The sequence below is a fragment of the Plectropomus leopardus genome, chromosome 8, assembly GCF_026936395.1.
Source record: "Plectropomus leopardus strain MGB_pleo_1.0 chromosome 8, ASM2693639v1, whole genome shotgun sequence".
Lineage (NCBI taxonomy): Eukaryota > Metazoa > Chordata > Actinopteri > Perciformes > Serranidae > Plectropomus > Plectropomus leopardus.
In genome coordinates, this window is record NC_142183.1 from 32,663,820 (window position 1) to 32,685,233 (window position 21,414).

General features: G+C 38.8%; 1 protein-coding gene across 1 annotated transcript; it reads left to right on the plus strand.

Moving 5' to 3' along the window:
- The first annotated feature begins 1,145 nt into the window (after positions 1 to 1,145).
- On the plus strand, positions 1,146 to 18,066 carry LOC121948090 (LON peptidase N-terminal domain and RING finger protein 3-like). The gene is made up of 12 exons (XM_042493353.2): positions 1,146 to 1,951; positions 6,041 to 6,159; positions 6,281 to 6,403; positions 7,805 to 7,921; positions 8,023 to 8,242; positions 8,352 to 8,436; positions 9,672 to 9,786; positions 10,324 to 10,445; positions 11,712 to 11,870; positions 11,979 to 12,141; positions 12,255 to 12,404; positions 13,044 to 18,066. Exons 1-12 carry the CDS (start codon positions 1,204 to 1,206, stop codon positions 13,200 to 13,202), a joined length of 2,280 nt encoding a protein of 759 aa, XP_042349287.1. The 5' UTR covers positions 1,146 to 1,203; the 3' UTR covers positions 13,203 to 18,066.
- Positions 18,067 to 21,414: the final 3,348 nt, after the last annotated feature.

Consider the following 21,414-nt stretch of genomic DNA (forward strand, 5'->3'; position numbering starts at 1 on the left):
CTTAATGACACAACACCCCAAGAAACCATATTCAGGGTCCCCACACATTTTAATGGACAAAATTTCAAAATTGGTTGAAATGACATATTGTACAGTGTGCAGTTAACACATATTGGAGCTATGTCAATAGCTTACTTACATAAAATCAATTATGTTACATTAAGTTGAAGGTTATCCCCTGAGGTTTATTCTTACACACAGCAAAATTCCACGACTTTTCCAAAACTTTATATGATTTTTACTAATGGAAAATTAGATTGTAAAATTCCATTACTTTTCCAGGTTTTCCATGACTGTGGAAACCCTGCTTATTTGAGAACTTTTTTGTAGGCCTACGTATGACTTGGTCCATAAATACAACTACAGTATATCACTTTAAAATTATTTCTTAAATAATGTTGAAAATGAATGTTGGAACAGCTTTACTTTATGGCAACACTTCAGAATTTATTTTAGAAAATGTGGAAAATCCAGTTGAAACAAATTACCTTGCATGGGTTATCAACTTAAACTATGAGCTTGTGTTCATAATAATGGTAATTTAGTATTGAATGACCATATTTATTCACACATTGTTTAAAGTTGATTCTTCATAAAATTAAAGTTTTCACATTATTTAAAAACAGTTTTTAGTGTTATGTACTGTCACCATAATTACAAACACACGTTTTTAAGTTGATCACAAGTAAAAATTGAATTGGTCCAACAATTTTTTCCCACATTATTTTAAAGGAATTTAAAAGAGATATTGTAGGTCTGTCCTCTCTGTTGATGAGGAACATTCCGGTAAGGCGGTAACCAGCAAAAAAAATTAAAAAAATCATTAGTACACATAAATTACTTGGAATAACTTATTTAAAAGTGATATCACTGAAATTCATTGTGGGGCGGGGGTCCTGCAGCTCCACCATCCGTGACCTCCTGGCCCCCCACCTGGGCTCCCACACTGACCCGCCACTGTTTACTTAAGTCCCGCATGCAGGTCAGACTGGCTCCGGCCCCCCGACACTGAAACTATTACATGGCAGATTGTTTTGTAACAGTTTTTCCCAACTCGTCCAATGAGAACAGCTGGCCAGCGTCACATGACCCAACTTTTACGTAACCGTTTTTTTTTCTCGTGCGCTGCCCCATTGAGAATAATATGGGTACTTCCTGATAAGAGCGTGCAGTCGGTGTGCTCACTTGCGGATGCAAACATGAATGGCAGCGTGCATATCGACCAGATATCCACCACATAAGGTGAGGGGATACACTTTGAACAACCAGCTGGACATGGAGACAGAGAGTGAGAGCATGCTGCAGCTTGCAGCACAGGCTTTCCAGTCAAAAAACTTCGACCTAGCTGCGGAAATCTACGAGTGCCAACTAGCGGGACTCGGAGATCCAGGGAGCCGGCAGGAGCTGATGGTGAAGCGGGCAGACGCGCTCGCCTTCGCGGGCAAATTCACGGAAGCTTTCAATATCTACAGACAAGCGTCAGAGAAAGAGAGACTGAGACCTGTGCACCTGACCAACCTGATAGAGTACCTGGCGGGGAGTATCAGGAGGCAGGATAGGGGTGAGAGTCAGAGCAGGAGCCCGGGGAGAGGAGAGGAGGCAGGGGCTGCGGTGGCAGCCGGGAGCTCGGGAGCGACTGGAGACTTCTACTGCCGGATATGTCTGAGCTTTTTATTCGAGCCTGTGACTCTGCCGTGCGGACACTGCTTCTGCAAGAAGTGTCTGGAGAGGGAGGAGAAGGAGCGGCCGGTGATGTGCAAGGAGTGCAGGGACAGCTCCAGAGTGGCCGACGTCCAGAGTTACAGGGTCAATGTGGTCCTCAGCAACCTGCTGGCCAAGTGGTTCCCCACCTGGAGCCAGGCCGGCCGGCTGAGGCGGGAGGGCAACGGACTGTACGCCGAGAGGAAGATGGAGGCAGCCCTGGAGAAATACAACCAAGCCATATTGATAGGTAGGACACTTACTGTTATACTTATGAACAGTTAACTGACACTAAACAAGTTACTGTTATATATATGAACAATTTACTGGTAATAAACTATTTACTGGCATATTTACGTAGGCTAAGACATATATGTAGCTACAGTGGCTTTACAGTATGTGACTGGGCTAATTATTTAGCTAGTTTAACTTCATGTTTTCTGCTGTTACTGTTCAATATAACAAGTTTTTTGCTACATAATATCCCATTAGGTGACTTGTAAAGAAATAATACATTTCAGCAATAAGATATGATTTTGTTTCATAAGTGTGTTGTGTGTACTGTTGTACACTGTAGCTGCCTCTGCTGGCATCTGAGAGTCACAGGGCCATGTGTTGGATAACACGGTTATGTAGGCTGGGCTAGTGGACCAAACATTGCGTAAGCACGTAACCCGCCCCCCCTCAGCTCTCTCATTGTGTAACGTCAAACAATGATTCAGGCAAATGTGGGTCAAGGGTACTATTGCAGGTCACCACCAGGGACACTGCTCACAGGGGTTTTTAAATAGGCAGAGACATGGTGAGGTGATGAAACAGGTAGACTTTAAGCTGCAGACAGGGAATATTACCAGTGAAATATGCACAGATTTAAACTATATGTTTAGCCAGTTATTAATTAGGATCCAGTCTGGAATAGAAGTTACTTAATAGAGGTGTCATATATGTGATTGATGCAACAGCTGAAAAGTATTATGCTAAGTTGGATGAATTTAACTGGTTAACTATTTGAAACCTGAGAAAAAATGCTTGATAGTTAACAAAAAAGACATGGGAAGAGTGCAATGAGTAATAAAAGGAGAAATGGCCCAAAACTTAGCAAGAAATTAGTAACAAGTTCATAAAATTACTGAAAAATTATTGAAAATTTGCACACACAAAAAGGTAATAAAAAGAAGGAAATTAAATGAAATATTAAAATTTAAAAAAAGTTACAAAGGTTTTTTCTCCCTAGACATTTTCCCTTCAGTTTCTCAAAATACATTTACAAACTTCTTGCACTTTGTGGAACATTTCTTACAAAGTCGCTCATTGCCATTTCCCCATGTTTTGAAAGAAATTGCACCTATTTGCTCATAGTTTAAAGTCTTAAATACCTGTGAAAGGAGTTATGTTGCTCCAGCCACTATGCAAGGGACTGTTTGTTATTTATGTGGCAAAAGGGATGGTGCAAAACAGATGAGGTATGTTTAAAAAGCACTTGAGATGGTCATTTTTTTGGGGGGGGGGGGGTTAGGGGAGGGACATACAACTTTAAATGGTTACATTTTGTATTTATTTTAAATACCATCTGAACCCCAAAACCTGCAAGTGGGTTAGAAAATATTTTTTTTCTTTTTCTTGCCAAAATAGCATCTTTTCTCATAGCCAGAAACAGTAAAAATGAAATTGTCATTGCTGTTTGTTTTGGTTTTAAGTGTTATTCTCATACTTTTTGCTTGTTGCATTGGCTCCATTACCTACATTTAGTGTGACTATAAAAAAACATATGGTTAGGGCCTATTTATGGTGGAGGAAGAGTCAAGCAGTTTCCTTCAGTCAGTCAGTGAGGCTCAGGGAAAAATATTTGTCGCTTTGGAGAGGGTCAAGATAAGATAAAATGAAAAAGTAACAGCCCAGCCACCCCCATCTCTGATAAATAAAGGACAGTCTCTAACAGACCCTCAAGAACTTTTCAACTACTGAAATGGAGCGTCTCCTCTAACACAGAAGTCTGGAATATTTGACCCGACCTCATTTGATGTTATGGTATTGTTCTGAGGCAGCCCAATCACTGTGCAGACACGTTATTAAAGATTTAAGTGTTTCACTGAGAGATAAATCCTCTGATTAGTTCATCATAGTTTCCCTGGCTGATCAGTTGACGGATGATAAGAGACAGACATCTCTACACACTCGGTCCCCACCAGTGGAGCATTTATCTCCTTGCTGGTGCACATACCACAGTAATTGCATGGGATTGTCTAGGGCTTTTTTCAGGGTCTTAGCATACACCAGGATGTTACTAACTGTGATTCATTCAACGTGTTTAGCAGCAGTGATTTGATAAATAATGATTAACAAAGAATGACATAACGGTTATATTTTGGAAGGACTGGCTTCAAACCGCAATGACTTGCAGATTTGGCCTGTAGGATGTTGATCCTGGCAGAGGGATGATAGGCTGCTCCATTAACTGTATTACAATGATTCATTTTTGGTTATTATCTAAAGGCATGCACACAATGGAACACTTGTTTAACCAAAGATTTTGTGCAAATTATTTTGTGAGGTGAATCTCAGCAAGGCAAGAAAATCAGAAGTACTTCATTGATCCCGGGGGGGAAATTGTGGTTTGTTGCAGTCACTCTGATGCCAGCATAGAGAATTATCACAAGTAGAAATAAGTTAAAGCACAAGTATATAAAAATATAAATTTACAACTAGAAATACAGTAACAGTGAACAATTAGTGCAATATGTAAATATTTAAATATTTTTTAAGTATGTATATTGTAAACAAATACAGTAATAGACAATTAGCACTAATATGTGAATATTTAAATTTTAATATAATGTGCTGAGTTTGTAAAGTGTGTAAAAGGTAAAAAATGTGCCTTATGCTACAACACAATCTATAAAACTATTTATGTAAATTCAAAATATAAAAATATAAATATGGTTGCAATTTATGCTACAATGAACAACAGAGATATGGGTAAGTAAGAATATTTTCTATCTATGTCACATGATAAATGTAGCCTACATGGCAGAGGGGCAGCGTTTGTTTTAGCTGCAGAATCTGTTGTGTAAATTACCTTGTTTCTTAATATATTTTATAGCCACCTGCATAGTGTTTGCACTGGGCTGCTTATATGTGTTTATGTGCTATGCATTCATCACATTGTGTGGGGAAAGAAATCTCTGTAACCCTCTAATGCGGGGATTCACCTTCCAACTGGGTTAACCCTTTACTGTGAGGTGAAGACATAGTTTAAGAGTTAAATTTAGAGTTGTATCTGGATTAATCTAAGATTTAGGGTTGTGTTTGCCATTCAGTAGCTATGGTTAAGGTTCGGGGCAAGCCTCCAGGGGAATTAATGCAAGTCAGTACAATGAACTCAGTGATATAATTAGCGCTGGTCTTGTGTGTGTGTGTGTGTGTGTGTGTGTGTGTGTGTGTGCGTGTGTGTGCGTGTGTGTGTGTGTGTGTAACATATCACCCTGTGCTGTGCAGAAATCATCCTATATGTGTTTTTTTTATTCTACATTTAAAGATATTGTGTCTAATACCTTCTTCTCTCCTAAACATCTATTTCTGTTATCATCGCATGGAATGATTTACTACCTGTGCCTGCACTTAAGCCTGTGAAATATTTCCCCTCTGAATCCCATAGGGCTAACTGTGACATTTGCATAAGTTTTGCTAGTTATGAAACCTGGAATGTGGGTGACCTTGATAGTGCTGCGCTGGTTTTGTAAGGGTTTTTTTTTTCAGAACATGTTTTATAATGTGGGAACTGATCCATTTTAAACATTCCTTCTGTCATCTAATATGAAACCTTATATCACCAGTAAAATCAGTTTTTAAGACTTAAGAGAATGAACATGTGGTGGCCATGCATTTTATAAAAATTCTGCAGTATGTTGTGAAACTGTTGCCTCGGCATGGGGTCATTAAACTTGGAGAATATTTTTTGGTTTTAAGCTGTAAGAAAGGGCGCTGCAACAATTAGTCAAAGAACTGATTAGTTGAAAACTCATTTGCAACTATTTCCACAACATTTTACAGGTTCCAGCTGCACCAATGTGAAAACAAATCTGCCCTTTTTCTCTGTCTGACATCATTTTAAAAGGAATATTTTTGGCTTTTAGACTGTTGATCAGACAAGATCAGAAACAAGTTGAAGAGGAAAGCCTTCACCTTTGGGCTCTTAGAGATTGTGTTGATCTTTTCTTACTATTAATCAGTTATGACACAACGCTGCAGCCTCATTCACTTGTAACACTAACACTCTGGTGGTTAACAACTACCTAACTAACGGACTGTCTCACTCACTGTCCCCTCCTCTCGTCCTCAGCACCCATGGACCACATACTGTTCAGTAACCGCTCCCAGATCCACTCCAGTCTGAGGCACTATGAAAAGGCTCTGAGAGATGCAGAGATGGCCTGCAGACTCATGCCTCACTGGTCCAAGGTATGGCAGACTAATTGTTCTGCTTTATAAAAATATTTCTAATATTCTGATATTTCTAATATTCAGTTTCTGCAAAAAGTTTGAATGTCAGATGAGTGTTGTTTCCTCTTCCTGCCTACAGGGTCATGTTCGTAAGGCCCAGGCTCTGGTGTCACTGGGCAGGACAGAGGAGGCTCTGAGGGAGTACCTGGTCTGTCTGTCCATAGAGCCGGACTGCAGACTGGCCAAGACTGAGGCCCACAAGGTAAATCCAGCGTCCAAATGCAAAATTATGAGCAGGCAAAATATTGGTAGGAACACCAGGGGCACAGCAAGCAGCAACTGTGAAACTGAAGTTTTGGAAGACTTCCTTGACTTCCATGTCAGCCTTTTCCATAGAAGGCTCTAAAATGTGGAACATGTTACCAAACGATATAAAATTAACACAGGATATTAAGATTTTTAACAACAGTATTAAAGATTGGCCTAAGCAAAATCAGAGATGTGAGCATGTTTTAACTATTTTAAAATGTCCTTTAGTTAAGTGTTGTAACTGTATCTAATACTGATATTTGTGTCTTTTTTTGAGAGAAAGTATTTTTTTTTTCTTTACTGTATGTTGTAATTCATGTAATCGTAATGTAAACACTGACCTTTTTGTCTTCTTTTACCATAACTGTTATTGTACACACATTATTGTATGTAACCTTGATATTTTTCTTCTTTTTCTTTACTAAAAGCCTAACTAAGGACAGGAGTTGGAAACTAACAATAGCTGTAATCTGTTTATGTGTAACATAAGTTACTCCAGCCTGTTTGTAACAGGTGGAAGTTGTACTATGTTACTTGCATTGTCCCTATCAAATAAAACTATATAAGTAAATAAATACGATTAGTATAATTAAAAAATATATTTATCCCATCTGGCACCAGTCAAAAGACCATATTGTCATAGATCTCAAATTAGAGTCACACTTATTATTATTTGTTCTTAACATCATGAAGTTTTACAGTAGGCTATAATTCACAGCTTAAATCTACTTGGCAAATAAAAGCAAAGCACCTTTATGCACATTTATGTAAATTATAATTGTTATAAAAGCAGTAAGTCAAACAGTGGTTAAAGGTTCTGTGTGTAACTTTTAACATTTTACTGCGGGGGTTTGCGCTGGCTGAATTGAGCTTGCTGTAACCACTGACTCTCCTTCCGCTGAAGTAATGCTGCTTTCACGTGCTCCTCAGAAATATCTTATTTATGAGTTACAAGTACATGAACAGCCCTCCAAATTCATAAGTACTTGTGGCAAATTGGAAAATTTCCTATGATACCAGAGTTGTGACGTTAACATGACGTGTCAGGGCGGCAGAAATGGTGTAAAGCATGGAAACAGTTTCAACATTTGACAGTAAAATGTTATTTATTTCGTTATTTTGTTCCTAGTAGCTATCATTACTTTTAATAGTTGCACATTTTAGCATATGCATCTATTAGCTGTAGCAAGCAAGCAAACTTTTTACCATAAAGCATGCCAAATGAGTATACTAACATTGATAATAACGCTGTTTTATGACAGGAGTTGCCGACTTGACGTCATAAATGCACACAGAAATGCAATACTTAAATGCATGCAAAATAATCACATCACTGTATGTTGTCTTTGCTCAGCTCCTCAGCGATCTCCTGGCTCCAGTAACAGATCAGGTCCCTGAACACATCTCAGACTGCTCCAATATACTGTCTTCCAGAGCGCACATCAAGAATAGCATTAACACTCCCTTTCAGGTAAGAGATGCTCCATGCCTGGCAGTCAGCAGTTTGAACCCCCCCCCCAAAAAAAAACATGACATTGAGGTTTCATTTTCTGCTCTGCTCACTTCTTTCAGATCTATAGTACCAGCTTGTTGTCATCAGCGTCCAGTCTGGCCCCCATTTCTTCCACACCTGGAAAGTCAGAGGGCAGTGAGGTCAGAGGTCAGGGAAAGCTGGAGGTCAGACGGCTGGACCACTGTTTCCTCCTCAAAAGGAAACGATGGAGCTCAGAGGAGGAAGTGGAGGATGACGGAGGACAGAAGAGGAGCAGCAATAACAAGAAGGCCAAGTCTGGTGAGCTTTTGAAGTTTGTTTACACGCTTGTATGCAGCCAAGCGACACATGTACACTCTCTCTTAGCACTTGTGACTTATTGTTGTGATGTGATTATGTCTCCATTCAGAGCCAGCAGAGGTGATTGATCCATTGAGCCCTGTGATTGGTGATGTCTTGGACCCGACAGATCTGGAGTGTTCTCTTTGTATGAGGTTAGATTTGCTTCACAGCTTATTTTAGGCCTGACCTTTATAAACCGTCACACACTATGCAATAAAGTTAGCACTTGTGTAATGTGTGCTAAATTGTGGCTGACAGTTATATGGCCTGTGATAAAATCGTGTGTTATGCAGCTACTAAAATAAAAGGAATGAAAAAAGAGTCTTTGTTTTGGCTGCTGTAGGACCAGACTGCTGATATTCCACGCCTACAGACAACCTGACATTTACATATATTTCACCATCTTTTGACATTTCATAGACTAAATGATTCATTGATTCGCCCAAACAATGAATAGAAGATTAAAGGGCAACTTTTTAAAACAAATCTGGAGCCCTTTTTCCCATGTTTTTGTGTCTATGTGATAAATGGAGACAACAATTTTCGAACTGGTCCATCATTGAGCGAGGCAGCTGCAGCCGGCAAGAGCAGAACAGGCTGCAATGTAACATTGCTGGGCAATTACGCACTGTTAATGAACATCTACTAAAAGTGTTTGTTTTTGCTGACAGCTCTGATTGTTATTTGAAGTGTCTGACAACACGATGGAATTGATCCCTACAAAGACAGACCTTTTGGTGAAAGAACAAGGTCCTTTTTGTTAAACCACAAACAGCCCCAAAATAGACTTTATCATCATAAAACACACTTAATTCAAAGTCAACAAAAAACAAATATAACTAACAAAAACCGCCTTGGTTTGTCCTTCCATCACTCACACAAACACCAACTCTGGTTTGGTTGAAATAAACCAAATGTACCCAGTTACATGTGAAAATGCTCTATACACACTAAAATTACTGTTTATTGAGATTAAGTCTGGTGGGTTTGGCAATGGTTTAACAGATTTCAAGCTATAACAAAAGTTTTATCTCCGTAGAGACTGTTTTCATTGCGTTGTCAGACAATTCTAATAATAGTCTGAGCCTGTCAGTGGCAAAAACAAACACCTTTAGTTGGCATAAATTGACAGAGCACAAACGCCCCAAATGTTTACATTGCAGCCTGTTTTGCTGCTGCCAGTTGCAGCACTCTTGCTCAATATTAAACCAATTTCAAAAATGAATAATAGACACAAATCATTAGAAAATAGGGTCCACATTAAAACATACCAAAGTAATCCTTTAATGGCTAATGAAAATAATCGTTACTTGCAGCCGCGCACTCTTGTGTCTGTGGCTTTAAGGTGTTTAATTTTTGTGTGTTTCTCCAATGGTTTCTCCCTCAGACTTTTCTACGAGCCAGTGACGACGCCGTGCGGTCACACGTTCTGTCTTCGGTGTCTGGAGAGATGTCTGGACCACAATCCGAAGTGCCCACTCTGCAAAGAGGAGCTCTCTGAGGTACATGCCCTTTAGTGGGATAACACACACAGCCCCATGAAGTGCCATTCAGTGTGTCATAAACTGAATCCAGCAATTATTTCCTGATCCAACTTTCTGTCTTCAGACACCACACTTAAAGATATTTCCTAATACGAGTACTGATTTCACCCCTGAATGTTAAATCTGTATACCTAACTGTGTCATTGGGGTCATTTTTATGTAAGGTAACATGACACCAGGGATTTCTGTTGATCTAAAAGTGGAGTTGGTGGCCTGCCATCACTGAATGAACGTAACTGATAGTGGAAATGCTGATTCTGAAATGACATTGACCCACAAAAAGTGTTTTATTTGGATTGGTTATATCACGGCCAATACCTGATGACTCAGTAAGGTCACTATCGGGGTATCTTATAGGGATATTATAGGGAAAAACATAGAGCAAGCCTCAACATAATGTAGATGTCACTGAAAACTGTGTCAGACTTACTCTGTCTATGTTTACGCCTTTATAAACACATCTCTAACAGAATGTCTCTGTGTATCTGTCTCCAGTACCTGGTCCAGCGGCAGTACTGTAAGACAGTGTTAATGGAGAAGCTGATATCGAAGTATCTTCCCTCCGAGCTCATGGAGAGACAGAAAATCCACCAGGAAGAGATGGCTGAGCTCTCAAAGTAAGTCTATTTGTATTGTTTCTTGTGCTCGTCCAATCGTATCCTTTCACAGATTATGGCCTGTGTTGAAGTATGTGTGACTGACATAACACACTGTGTGAATATCCTGTTGTTTGACCCACTGACCTAGAGAAGATAACATGTGTCTGACACACTGCCCTCTTAGTGTGCGTCATCTAAGGCATCAAGTATCACTCTCCCGGAGGCTGGAACTAACTCCAGTTAATAACTTGTATTATACTGTAGCGGAACTGGTTCTCTTTTACAGTAGTCAGTGTTTTTTGGTTTGTTTTTTTTAATTTGGCCTTTCACCTAAAGGTTAGTTTTGAATAATAGTGCAGATGAAGTTTGTGCAGTAGTTCAGGAAATATTGAAAAATTCGATTAATTCATGTTGGCTTAAAAGTTGAAATAAAAAGTTCATTACTAACCTTGAAAGCAAAAATAATGGTTACCACTGAAATAAAAGCGTAATCCCAATGAAACGCCCAGTCCCTTTTACTATCTGGTTCTAGTGATTCATTTTGACAAATTAAGGCCTGTCTCAATTGGAGGCCCGGTTTGGCTGTCATGCAGTACATTTTTTTATTGTAGTTCTTTGGATGTATAAAACTGGATGACCTGCTGGAGATAACCGTAGTTAGCTCCTTAGATCAAGCGTACAAATATGTATATACAGTATGTTTAAACCTTTGTCAGTATAGACATGCTAAAAACGTTTGCTTGCTAAAATTCACCACAATTCAATAGTTCAGTTAATTTTACTGAAACCGTGAGCACCAGAGTAGATAGTGTCAGTCACTTGCTTTTTTTAAAAGCATTTTTACTTTCTTGTAAAAAACAAACAAACAACAAAAGTTTTTTTGTTTTTTTTGTTGTGTTTTGTTTTTGTTTGGTTAGGGTTTTTTTTTTTTTGGCAAATTTTCAGGTAATATCCTGAATTTTCACAGATTTCTTGCCAGCCTCTGTGGATCATTTCTTTTTTTGTTGCTCATTACCTTCTTCCTATGTTTTTGAATGAAATAAAGACAATTAGCTCAGGTCTCAAAAGGAAAAATAAATGATTTGATTGTATTTCCCATTTTGACTTAGGTTTTGTCTTAAAGGAATTAAAAGTCAGTCCGATATAGACACCTGTTCCAAATATAAGCCTTTGAGATTAGTGATTAAAGCAAATAATAGTCCGGGCTATTAATTGAAGTTAAAGTTTCACGGTCTGCTCTTCGCCACATTAAACAAATGTTCCTTTCCTCTGGTCTCTCCTCAGTCTTAACAAGAATGTGCCTATATTTGTGTGCACCATGGCCTTCCCCACTGTGCCGTGCCCTCTCCATATCTTCGAGCCGTGCTATAGACTGATGATTCGCCGATGCATGGAGACGGGAACCAACTGCTTTGGCATGTGTCTGGGAGACAACCTCAAAGGGTCAGTGCTGGGACAGTATCTGTATGTGCTTGGTGTTTAATATATAAGTATCACACAATATGGATCCAGTATAGTAACACTGTGGCCTCATCCTCTTCCTGTCACTAGATTTGCAGACTACGGGTGCCTGTTAGAGATCCGCGATGTGAAGTTCTTTTCTGATGGCCGCTCAGTTGTGGACACCATCGGCAGACGGAGGTTTAAAGTCATTCAGCACAGTGAGAGGGACGGATACAACACGGCTGATATAGAGTACCTGGAGGATGTAAAGGTATGAGGGACTGGACAGATGAGGAGTAGTTAGAGTTAGCCAGAGTGGAATGGCGGGATAGAGAATTACCAGAGGATTTTATAACTTTATAACTAAGGTGTGCAATTGTTTAGGTGGAGGGTCTGGAAGAGCGTGAGCTACAATCTCTGCACGACACGGTGTACGACCAGGCTCTGGTGTGGGTCAACTCCTTAAAGATTGAGCAGAAGGAACGCATTGAAGGACATTTTGGACCCATGCCTCAGAAAGACTCTGAACTTCAGGTATACACACACAATTTATAAAGTCACACTCTTTACTTTTTTAATCTTAATGATACATCTTTAATAACATGACAGATTTGCAAAGAGCTCCTGGCCTGCTTCTAATAACAACATCAATTATGATAATAATGCATGTTATTTAAAGGTGTCTTTCAAACACAATTTCATAACATTTTTTTCTTTCATTACAAGTAGGCTAAACTATAAGGGTTAGCCAAATTAGATTCAGTACGTATTAGCAGAACCTCGGTTTTATCACTCTTAAGTTTTAGAAAGTTGTATGAAATCCAAAATCTAATTTCTAGTAAACAGTCCGAAACTTTTGTCGGTGGAAGAGTTGCAGTTGGTATTATATGGCCAAGATTTAGAAAGTAAAATGAAATAGAATGAGACCCAAAACAGAGCCCTGAGGAACACCGCCAGTAACTGGACAGATAGATCTCATATTATGAATCTGGACAAACTGAATGGGGCCAGAGGGCTAATATCTAAATCAGGCAAGAGAGATGCCAATAATTTTAACAGAAGCTTACTGCTAGCTTGATGTTACTCCTAATAAGACCCAAGCTAAAATGTACTGTAATTTTCCTTCTATTTATTTTGTCTTTAACACCCTCTCATTGTCTCCTCCTCCTTCAGGACAGTCCTAATGGTCCCTCATGGTGTTGGTGGTTACTCGCTGTTCTTCCTTTAGAAGGCCGAGCCCAGCTGCCCTTCCTGGCCCTCACATCTCTGAAAGATCGCCTCAGCGGCATCCGCAAGGTGCTGCTCCTCATGACCCACAGCAGGCACCGGTGACATGCTCTCCACGAGTGAAGCCCGCCTGGAAAATGCAGTAACCACCTCCACCTGCACACATGCACACCCTACTCCAAAGCAGCAGTTGACCTGTTGTTCTTCCTTTTGATGCACAAAGAACTGATGTTGAAGTTGTTGCACCTTCCTTGTTGTAGCACCCTTTCAGAAAGCAAGGCTGGACTCATCTACACATCAACAGAAAATTAAATTAAAAATAGAACTGAATACATAGATGTCTTCTGTTCATAAGATTCTCTGCGCACCATCCAGAAAACAACCACGCACACCTGCAGCTATGTTCAGACAGGAAGGACATCTAATTCCTTATGATGACTGTCATTACAATGACTCAATGTGGTACAGTACATCACCTTCCGTTACAACAATGGATGTCACTGTAACAATGCCCATATGCTAAGTAACTACATGTTCTTGTGTAACATTTCCACATGTACAGCGGGCAAGCTGTTGTGTTTTTCGTCTTCATCTGTCCAGGTTCCACTGTTGCCTTTGTGGCCCCTCCTCCATTTTTGTAGTTCTTTGCTCTTCCTCTTGCATACTTATGTTATGTGTGAACTTTGCAGCCTGATATGAGTAATTTCTCCAAAACAAAAAAGCTGAGCTGCCTGTCTGAACATAGCTTTAATGCAAAGACAAAGCAAGTTCAGATATATCAACTGCTGGTAGCAACCACCATTAATTCAACCAATCAGCATCCCCATACTTAATGTCTATAAATGTACATAAAAATTCTTCAAGAGACCAAATAATTTGCCTTTTTGTGTAAATGCAGTCACTACTGTTGAGTGAAAATGATTATAATATTGATGAGATATGATTAATTGGTTTGCCCATCAACCATAACTCACACAACAACCGTTTTTTCGGCTGCTATTCCGTCTTCCTGCCCTCCTTTCTTCTTTCACTGCTGTCCCTGTCTGACACTACATCGTGCAACATGAATAACAACGGACTGAACTTTTACATTGCTTGTTCTTGTGTTTTATTCATCCATGTTTTTCATTTGTTGGATTTAATTGTTTTCATTATTTATTTTTTCATTATTTATGCATGCCGTGACATTGTTTACATTTTACAGAAAGAGATGCTGAGCTGCTCGCTTTCCAAAGGCTTCTTTCTAAAAAATGAAAATAAAAATAACCCTAAACATCAGCAACAATGCCCTGGTAGCTGTTGGGTATTGTTACTTATTGACACAATCAAAACGGGATAAAGTCTTGGAGAAACATAGCTGCTGAAAACTGTCCAGGACAAACTCTGAAAATACTGATTGTATTGGCCTGTGTCAACCTGAGCTTTGTTGACTTAAAAATATTTGGATTCCCTCTCCGTCAGCAGCCTCTCTATAGCAGAGAGACTTGTAATTCTTAAAGACTTTCAGATAGCCGGTGAGGAATACAGAAAGCAACATCTGGGTTTCTGATACCATTATGTCCTAAGTGTATTTATTCAGACTTATGTTGCACTTCCACTTCAAGTAAGGGAAAGACAGGGAGCATGCATGCCTCGGAATGTGCATTTCCACTATTGCTAGACTTAAGTATTTGGATTACCACAGAATCAAGTCAAATCTCCTGGTGGTTAAATTGGCTAACGGTCCCCAAGCATAAGCCTATTTGCATCTCAAAGCAGTCCAACACTACTGCCACAAAGCTCCACTAATATAAGTATGATATAAGCTAAAGGCCAGTGCCTTCTGTCCACAGAGTAACATGAACAATTCACATGTTAAGAAGTACACACCAGGCCCATTTTAAGGTTAAGTTCCCCCTTTTTGCAAATTCATCTATTCAAAAAAATGATTTTTACATAAAGAAATAAGTGATTTTGAGAATTCCAACCAATGCCCAATGCATGTCTAAGAAAAATGATGTTTGACAATTATTGAGGCCTTGCTGATGTCTGTGACATGACTGTTTTTTACATGGCAAGAGCTACATCTCTGGAAAATGTAAGAGATTGTTGAGCTTTGCCTTTAAAATCTCTTATTTTATTTACATGTGTTTGATTTTACATGTTTCTATGTCAATCAGGTTCTTTGTATTTTAGAATTTTCTTCACTTACTCGTGTGTTTATCCCTCCCTTTTTTTTCACCTCCAACATCACAGGGAGTGTCATGTCAAATAGTCCACATTTTTTATTTAACTTTGAAAGGGCCAAAGCCATGTAACGCTATGAAATGAAGAAACTAAATTATACCTAATAATAATAATAATATCTTTTCGTATTTTCCCCATACTAATTTGGTGATATGACACAGAAAATAACCACAATATTGTAGAAAGTGTTATATTATATAACAAGATGTTTGTCCAATGAGGCATCTGTACTAGTGAACAATTAATGACATAACAAAAATAACTGGTTTCAAATATTTCTCCAACAAGTATAAAAGAATAACCCTAAGTAATGTTTTCTTACGTCGTGTAGAAGCATATCACGGGGAAATTTTTACTTTAACAATTTGTCAACATGAGTAACAGAAAGTCCCATGCTAAATTGATCACGAACAGTAAAGTCTGTTGATGTTTTGACTGTAGATACTGTCACATGAGCAGCCGATGCTTGTTTTTCCCCTTCACAAAAGTTAAAGCATGACACCAAATGGGTTTTGTCTTAAAACTGATATCTGTGAATTATTCTTCATCCGTGACAGCAAGTCTAGTGCCTTAAGTTGGATTTCCATTTTCACTTTTTTGTATAAACTGCAATGGCAACTACTGTATGCTAATGTTTTGTGCAACAACCTGGGGCTCCCTAAATAACATCTGAAGATAATGTCTTTCAGAACCTGGACTATGGCAGAGGTGTTCGTGCTGCAAAAGTGACTGTTAGAAATATATAAAACCAATTAATTGTAATCCGTTATGTAATCTGGTTCCCAGGAATCCTGCACATGCAGTCAGTCTAATTAAAGTATAGTTTGACATTTTGGGAAATAATCTAATTAGCTTTGTCTTGCTGAGAGTTAGATGAGAAGGTGGATATAGCTCTTATGTTTTTACATTGAATTGCAGAGCTAGTACCAGCAGCTGGATATACCTCCGTCATGGTCCAGGTTCTGTTGCACACTCTGGGATTGAACTTTTTCCCCACACTGGCAACCAACAAACTTAGCCTTATCCCCTGCAAATGTGGTTGACTCATATTAATACCTGCAATTACAGAAACTCCAGTTGCTACTATTTTTTCTGCTTTGTAAATACATATAAAAAAGGGATGAATAGTTCTGTCACTGATGAGATTCCATTAACTTGGATTATCACAGTGACGATTTTAAAGAGGGGAGGAGAAGGTGTTAATCAGGAAACTACGGAAGCAAAAAACAGTCTTGCTTGCATGTATTTTCTTCATGCAGTTATCTCAAGATCACAATTTAATTATTTTATTTTGAGAAAATTAGCTAATCAAGGTCTAACAAGGCAAAAATAACACCCCATTAGGTGTAATTAAATGAACAAGACACTCTTTTTCTAGTTCTCCTAAATTATTATGTAATCTCTAGACAAGTCATTTTCTTGTGACAATTTATTTTTTCTTCTTAAGAAATTGGCCTTTTTTTTGAGAATTGACATAAATTAACCCATTATCAAGTTAAAACAAGTTTTGTTATCATGAGATCATGACAAATTATTAACTTGTAATCTCAAGGCTATTACATTTTTAAAAATGGCAAACAGGGCTGTTTTCGGCTTCCATAGAAATAGCACAGGTTATAAGCTATGACCCAGTTGTGACATGAACACAGTGGCATTTGTCTTGGTGTTAAGTATTGAAACCTTAAAGTTCTGGATGGGTTTAAGCTGCTGTTGTGGCTTGATGGTGTTATTTTGACATTTTGTAGCACTCCTGATAACATTGATCATGCCGACAAACTTCCTATAAGTTGTAAAATGGCCTCAGATTTCAACACCTCTAGTTTGTTCAATAACCACAAAATAACAACAATGATATTAAAGAAGTGGGATCTTCTTGACCCTTTGTTATCCAGCTATGCAAAAACAGTAGGATGGTGGATTATTGATGCCCATTGATATCTTGACTTTTCAGAATTCCACCATTGATCTCATGAGGAAGTGTAACTACCTCTAGCATCCTGGAGCACTTCCACCAAGAGAGAAAGGAAAACTATGCTTCCTAATTCTGTCATTTACTTGTCATTGTTGTTCAGTACGTGTTAAAAGTGTTATATGAGAGTCTAAACAAAAAATGTATATCATCCTTTACCGTCACAAAAACAAATGTACTTTTTTCCAGATCTGTGCCCATGTTTAACGCACCATCTTCATTAACGCATCACAGAGTTTGTGTCACCTGTCAACTAAAATTGCAAAACTTCAAAGTTTTCTGTCTAATGTTAGATCCCAAATATTTGAAGTATTTGGAGCACCTGATTTGTCTCACCTGGCAAAGTGAAAAGCTTCTTGTAAACAAAGTGTATGATTTCTTGTAATGTCCTCTCCAGTTTGAGTTGACGAAATTCTAATATACCATTAATGCTTTTGCTTAAAATCTAAATGTCTTGAAAAAGCTTTGCCAAGCGCTCCTCATATTTTTAAATATTTGCCCTACCATCAGTCGCTACATCGTCTGCTTCCTTTAAAGGTGGGTAACTTCCTGTCCATGGCCTCTAAATATGTCTGGGGGAATTCGCACAAGTTGAATGTATGTATGTCTCAACATCTCTCTGATGTTCTCTGTACATGTCTGTTTTTGATAGTAAAACTTTAGTATGCATTACTTTTGCAAAAGTACAGTCTTGAAGCTAAAACTTGTGAATAAACCAAAAGGTCTGTGTTCCCAGTCCTGTATGGGACTGTGGACACACTTGACTGGACTCGAGTCTGACGTCTCCTTAATTTGTGTTCTTTGGAGTCGACTGAGACTGATTACATCAGTTTGTGTTTAATAATTCATACGATGAATCAATACCCCTTACTGAGCTCAATATAAGTTGTGTGATGTGGGAGGTTGTCAGTTTTTTTCGGAACATGCAGCTCTTCTCTAGTTTTGGATTTTTTTTGGGGGGGTGGGGGGTTACAGCCAATCACATCACCACACAGAAGGAAGTATGCATCTACCATTAGCTTAACAAGCATCTCAGAGCTGGCTAATGTTACAGCTCAGCCAAGGAGGATGTCATTAATGTGCTGTCACGAGCACGAGCCTCGGGTCCATGAGTAGATGCACTCTTCCTGCTTAATAGTGATACTGTTGGCAGGTGAAGTTCAGTAGAAAGAAAAATAATTCCCACATGAAGCAGGAATAGTGCATCTACTGATGGACAAGAGGCTTGTGTACTTGTGACAGGGCGAGATGTAATCATTAACGGTGTCCTCCTTGGCTTAACATTAATGGCGTTTTCTGCTAAGCTGTAACAATAGCTAGCTCAGTGGTGCTAAGTGAGCTAGCAATAGATACTTCATTCTGTGTGGTAATGTGGTTTTTAGGTGTGGTTCAGTAGAAAGAAAATAGTTCCCCCATGAAAGTGCTCACAACAAGGTCTGTGGATTATCTTGAGTAACCAGGTCGTGATTTCTGGAAAGAGACATTGCTGTTGATATTTCAAATGTATTTTTTTTTGGCACTTTGAGCACCACAGAAATGATGATGGCAGAAATCTCTCTGGCTGATATCTCCAACACTCCACAACTCACACCAAAACTATCTAGACTGATAAATAACAGTGCAGGTATGAGGAAAAATATGGAGTTTTGATTTGAGCGTGACCTGTCCTTTTAAAGAGGTAAAAAAAAAAGATGTAGTTGTAGAGTGGAGGAGAGCAGGAATGAAGTGGGGTAACATTTCAATATGAGAGAGGTTAGATTATCAAATCAATGCAATACTGCCTCAAATGTTTACATGCTGGCAATGTGACCAGAGATTTCTCATTTCATAAGTCCTGTTATAGGATACCAATTAGGTAACAACAGACACTGCGATTTTGTGGCATGGAGTTACTCTTGAACATCTAACATCAGGTTGGAGTAAAACCTTATAGGTTAGGAGGCTACAGCCAAAACAAATGGTTGAAACAGTGCAGCACATCTGCAATACTGCGCATAAAACCAATTTGGGTCACGAAAACATTCCTCTTAAGTAGAGGGTCTCCAGAGTAAAGTCTGCAAACCACTGATGGACACAGATCCAAACAGAGTATGAAAGAGGAGTGAGGTTGGTTTGATGTGTGTATGTGTGTACATGTGTGTGTGCAGTTGGTTAAATAAGGCAGAATAAGCAAGAGTGAGAAACCAAGAGAAGACAAAATTGACATGCGCAGAGAGAAAACAAGTTTGTGAGAAACAATGTGTGAAAGAGACACAAAGAGGTTCGAGCTTTTGGAATTTGGGACCAAAGCCAAAGAAAGTGACGACTTGTTTTCACACATCCATACCTCTCCAATATGTTTGAGTGGCGCACTTACAAAACAAAATACACAGTGTGTTAATGTGCAGCCGAATGATAGAGGTTTACAGAGAGAGGGGAAGCCGGACAGACAGGAAGACAGTTTATGCAAACAACGCAAATGTGGGTCACACAGTCAGAGTTAGAAACTTAGACAAAGTATTAGAGAGGGAGAGATGGAGGGAAAGAGCCGTCTGCTTTGCTTCCTGGCATGCTCTTTATTTGTTACTCTTCAGTGTAATTATACTGCAGATTAGCAGGTTTAGCTCGTCGCTGCAGTTCCATAAGGACTCTTAGAGCTCTGAAGGCCTACTCGTGCCAATCCCTGCGCCTCTAAATATAGAGGCATAGGAGCTTTAATGAGCATATTGCATACAGTACATTTCTGTCATCAGAACCTCAGGTGTCTAGGATCTATACTTTTTATGCAAATCAGCACTTGCGAGACTCATTAAGTGCACTAGCCAGTCTATTCTTGTTGCTGAATAATCACTCAACTACAAACCAAAATACATCAAGACTTTCAGTCAAATGTTCATTATGTGTCAACAATCTGTACTATGCTTTTTTCATTTTTTTGTCACACTATACTGTGACTTGTTTTTCAAATGCTATACTTATACTTTTATTTTTCAATTTTTTTGGACACACTATACTATATTTTTTTCAACATGCTATACTATGACCTTTTTTCTTTTTTTTTTTTTTAAGTTTTTTTGACACATTACACTATGACTTTAACATGCCATATTATGACAAGTTTTTCAATATGCTATACTATGACTTTTTTCATTTTTTTGACACACTTTACCATGATATTTTTTTAGGGGTAGGGTGCACTACACTTTTTACATGCTATGGCCTACTTTGACATTTTTCAGTTTTTTTCGATTCACTATTCTATTGTTCTTTCAACATGCTATTCTATAATTTTTTTTCAACAGATTATACAATTACTTTTTTTGACATACTATACTATGACTTTTTCCAGTTTTTTTATATGCTATAATAAGGATTTTTTAAAACTTTTTTTCCAACATACTATACAATGACTTTTTTCAACATGCTATACTATGATATGTTTTTTCTTTTTTCACGAGTGATAAGAACAGCAACAAGTCATTTCAACACAAGTTGAACATTGCTTTCAATTCTGACCTTAAAAAAATGACCTTAGTTGTTCTTATTTGCTGCACAGCTCTCTGTTTTTAGGTGCAGTTAATTAGTGATTAGGGATTGACTGACAGCTGATTAAGAGCAGGGGTGTTAGGCTGTGGGCTGGGCCTAAATCAGTGGCTCCAGGCTCTGCTCACATTGTCTGACTCTCTGGCTCCCTGCAGCAAGACCCAGCTTTTTGTGTGCGTACCTTTTCCTTTTTTTGTCTTTTTTGTGTAAATAGATGTGATTCTTTTACATATGACCTGGTGTTGTGTCCCTCCTTATGTCGTAGGGTTTGAGCCATTCGTAACATAATGGGGGCTCCTCCGGAAGCTCAGTTTGCAGTGGTGAGTTCCCATGTTTGGGCCCCTAGGCCTAGATTTCTGTTTTGTGTCTGTTTTTATCTTTGAGCTGATGTTGCTACATGAGGTAGATCCTTTTTATAGCTCACCTGGTTACATGAGCCTGCAGGTGTTGCTGTGACCTTCACCAGGTTTTTGTTTTTGTGCGTTTACCCTGGGGTGGCCCCTGGTGTACCCAGGAACGCTGATGAAGACTAGTTGAGAGTTATTTGGATAGCTTGACTGTTTTAGGTAGGGAGGGAACCAGGTGCGTTCTAGAGTAGGT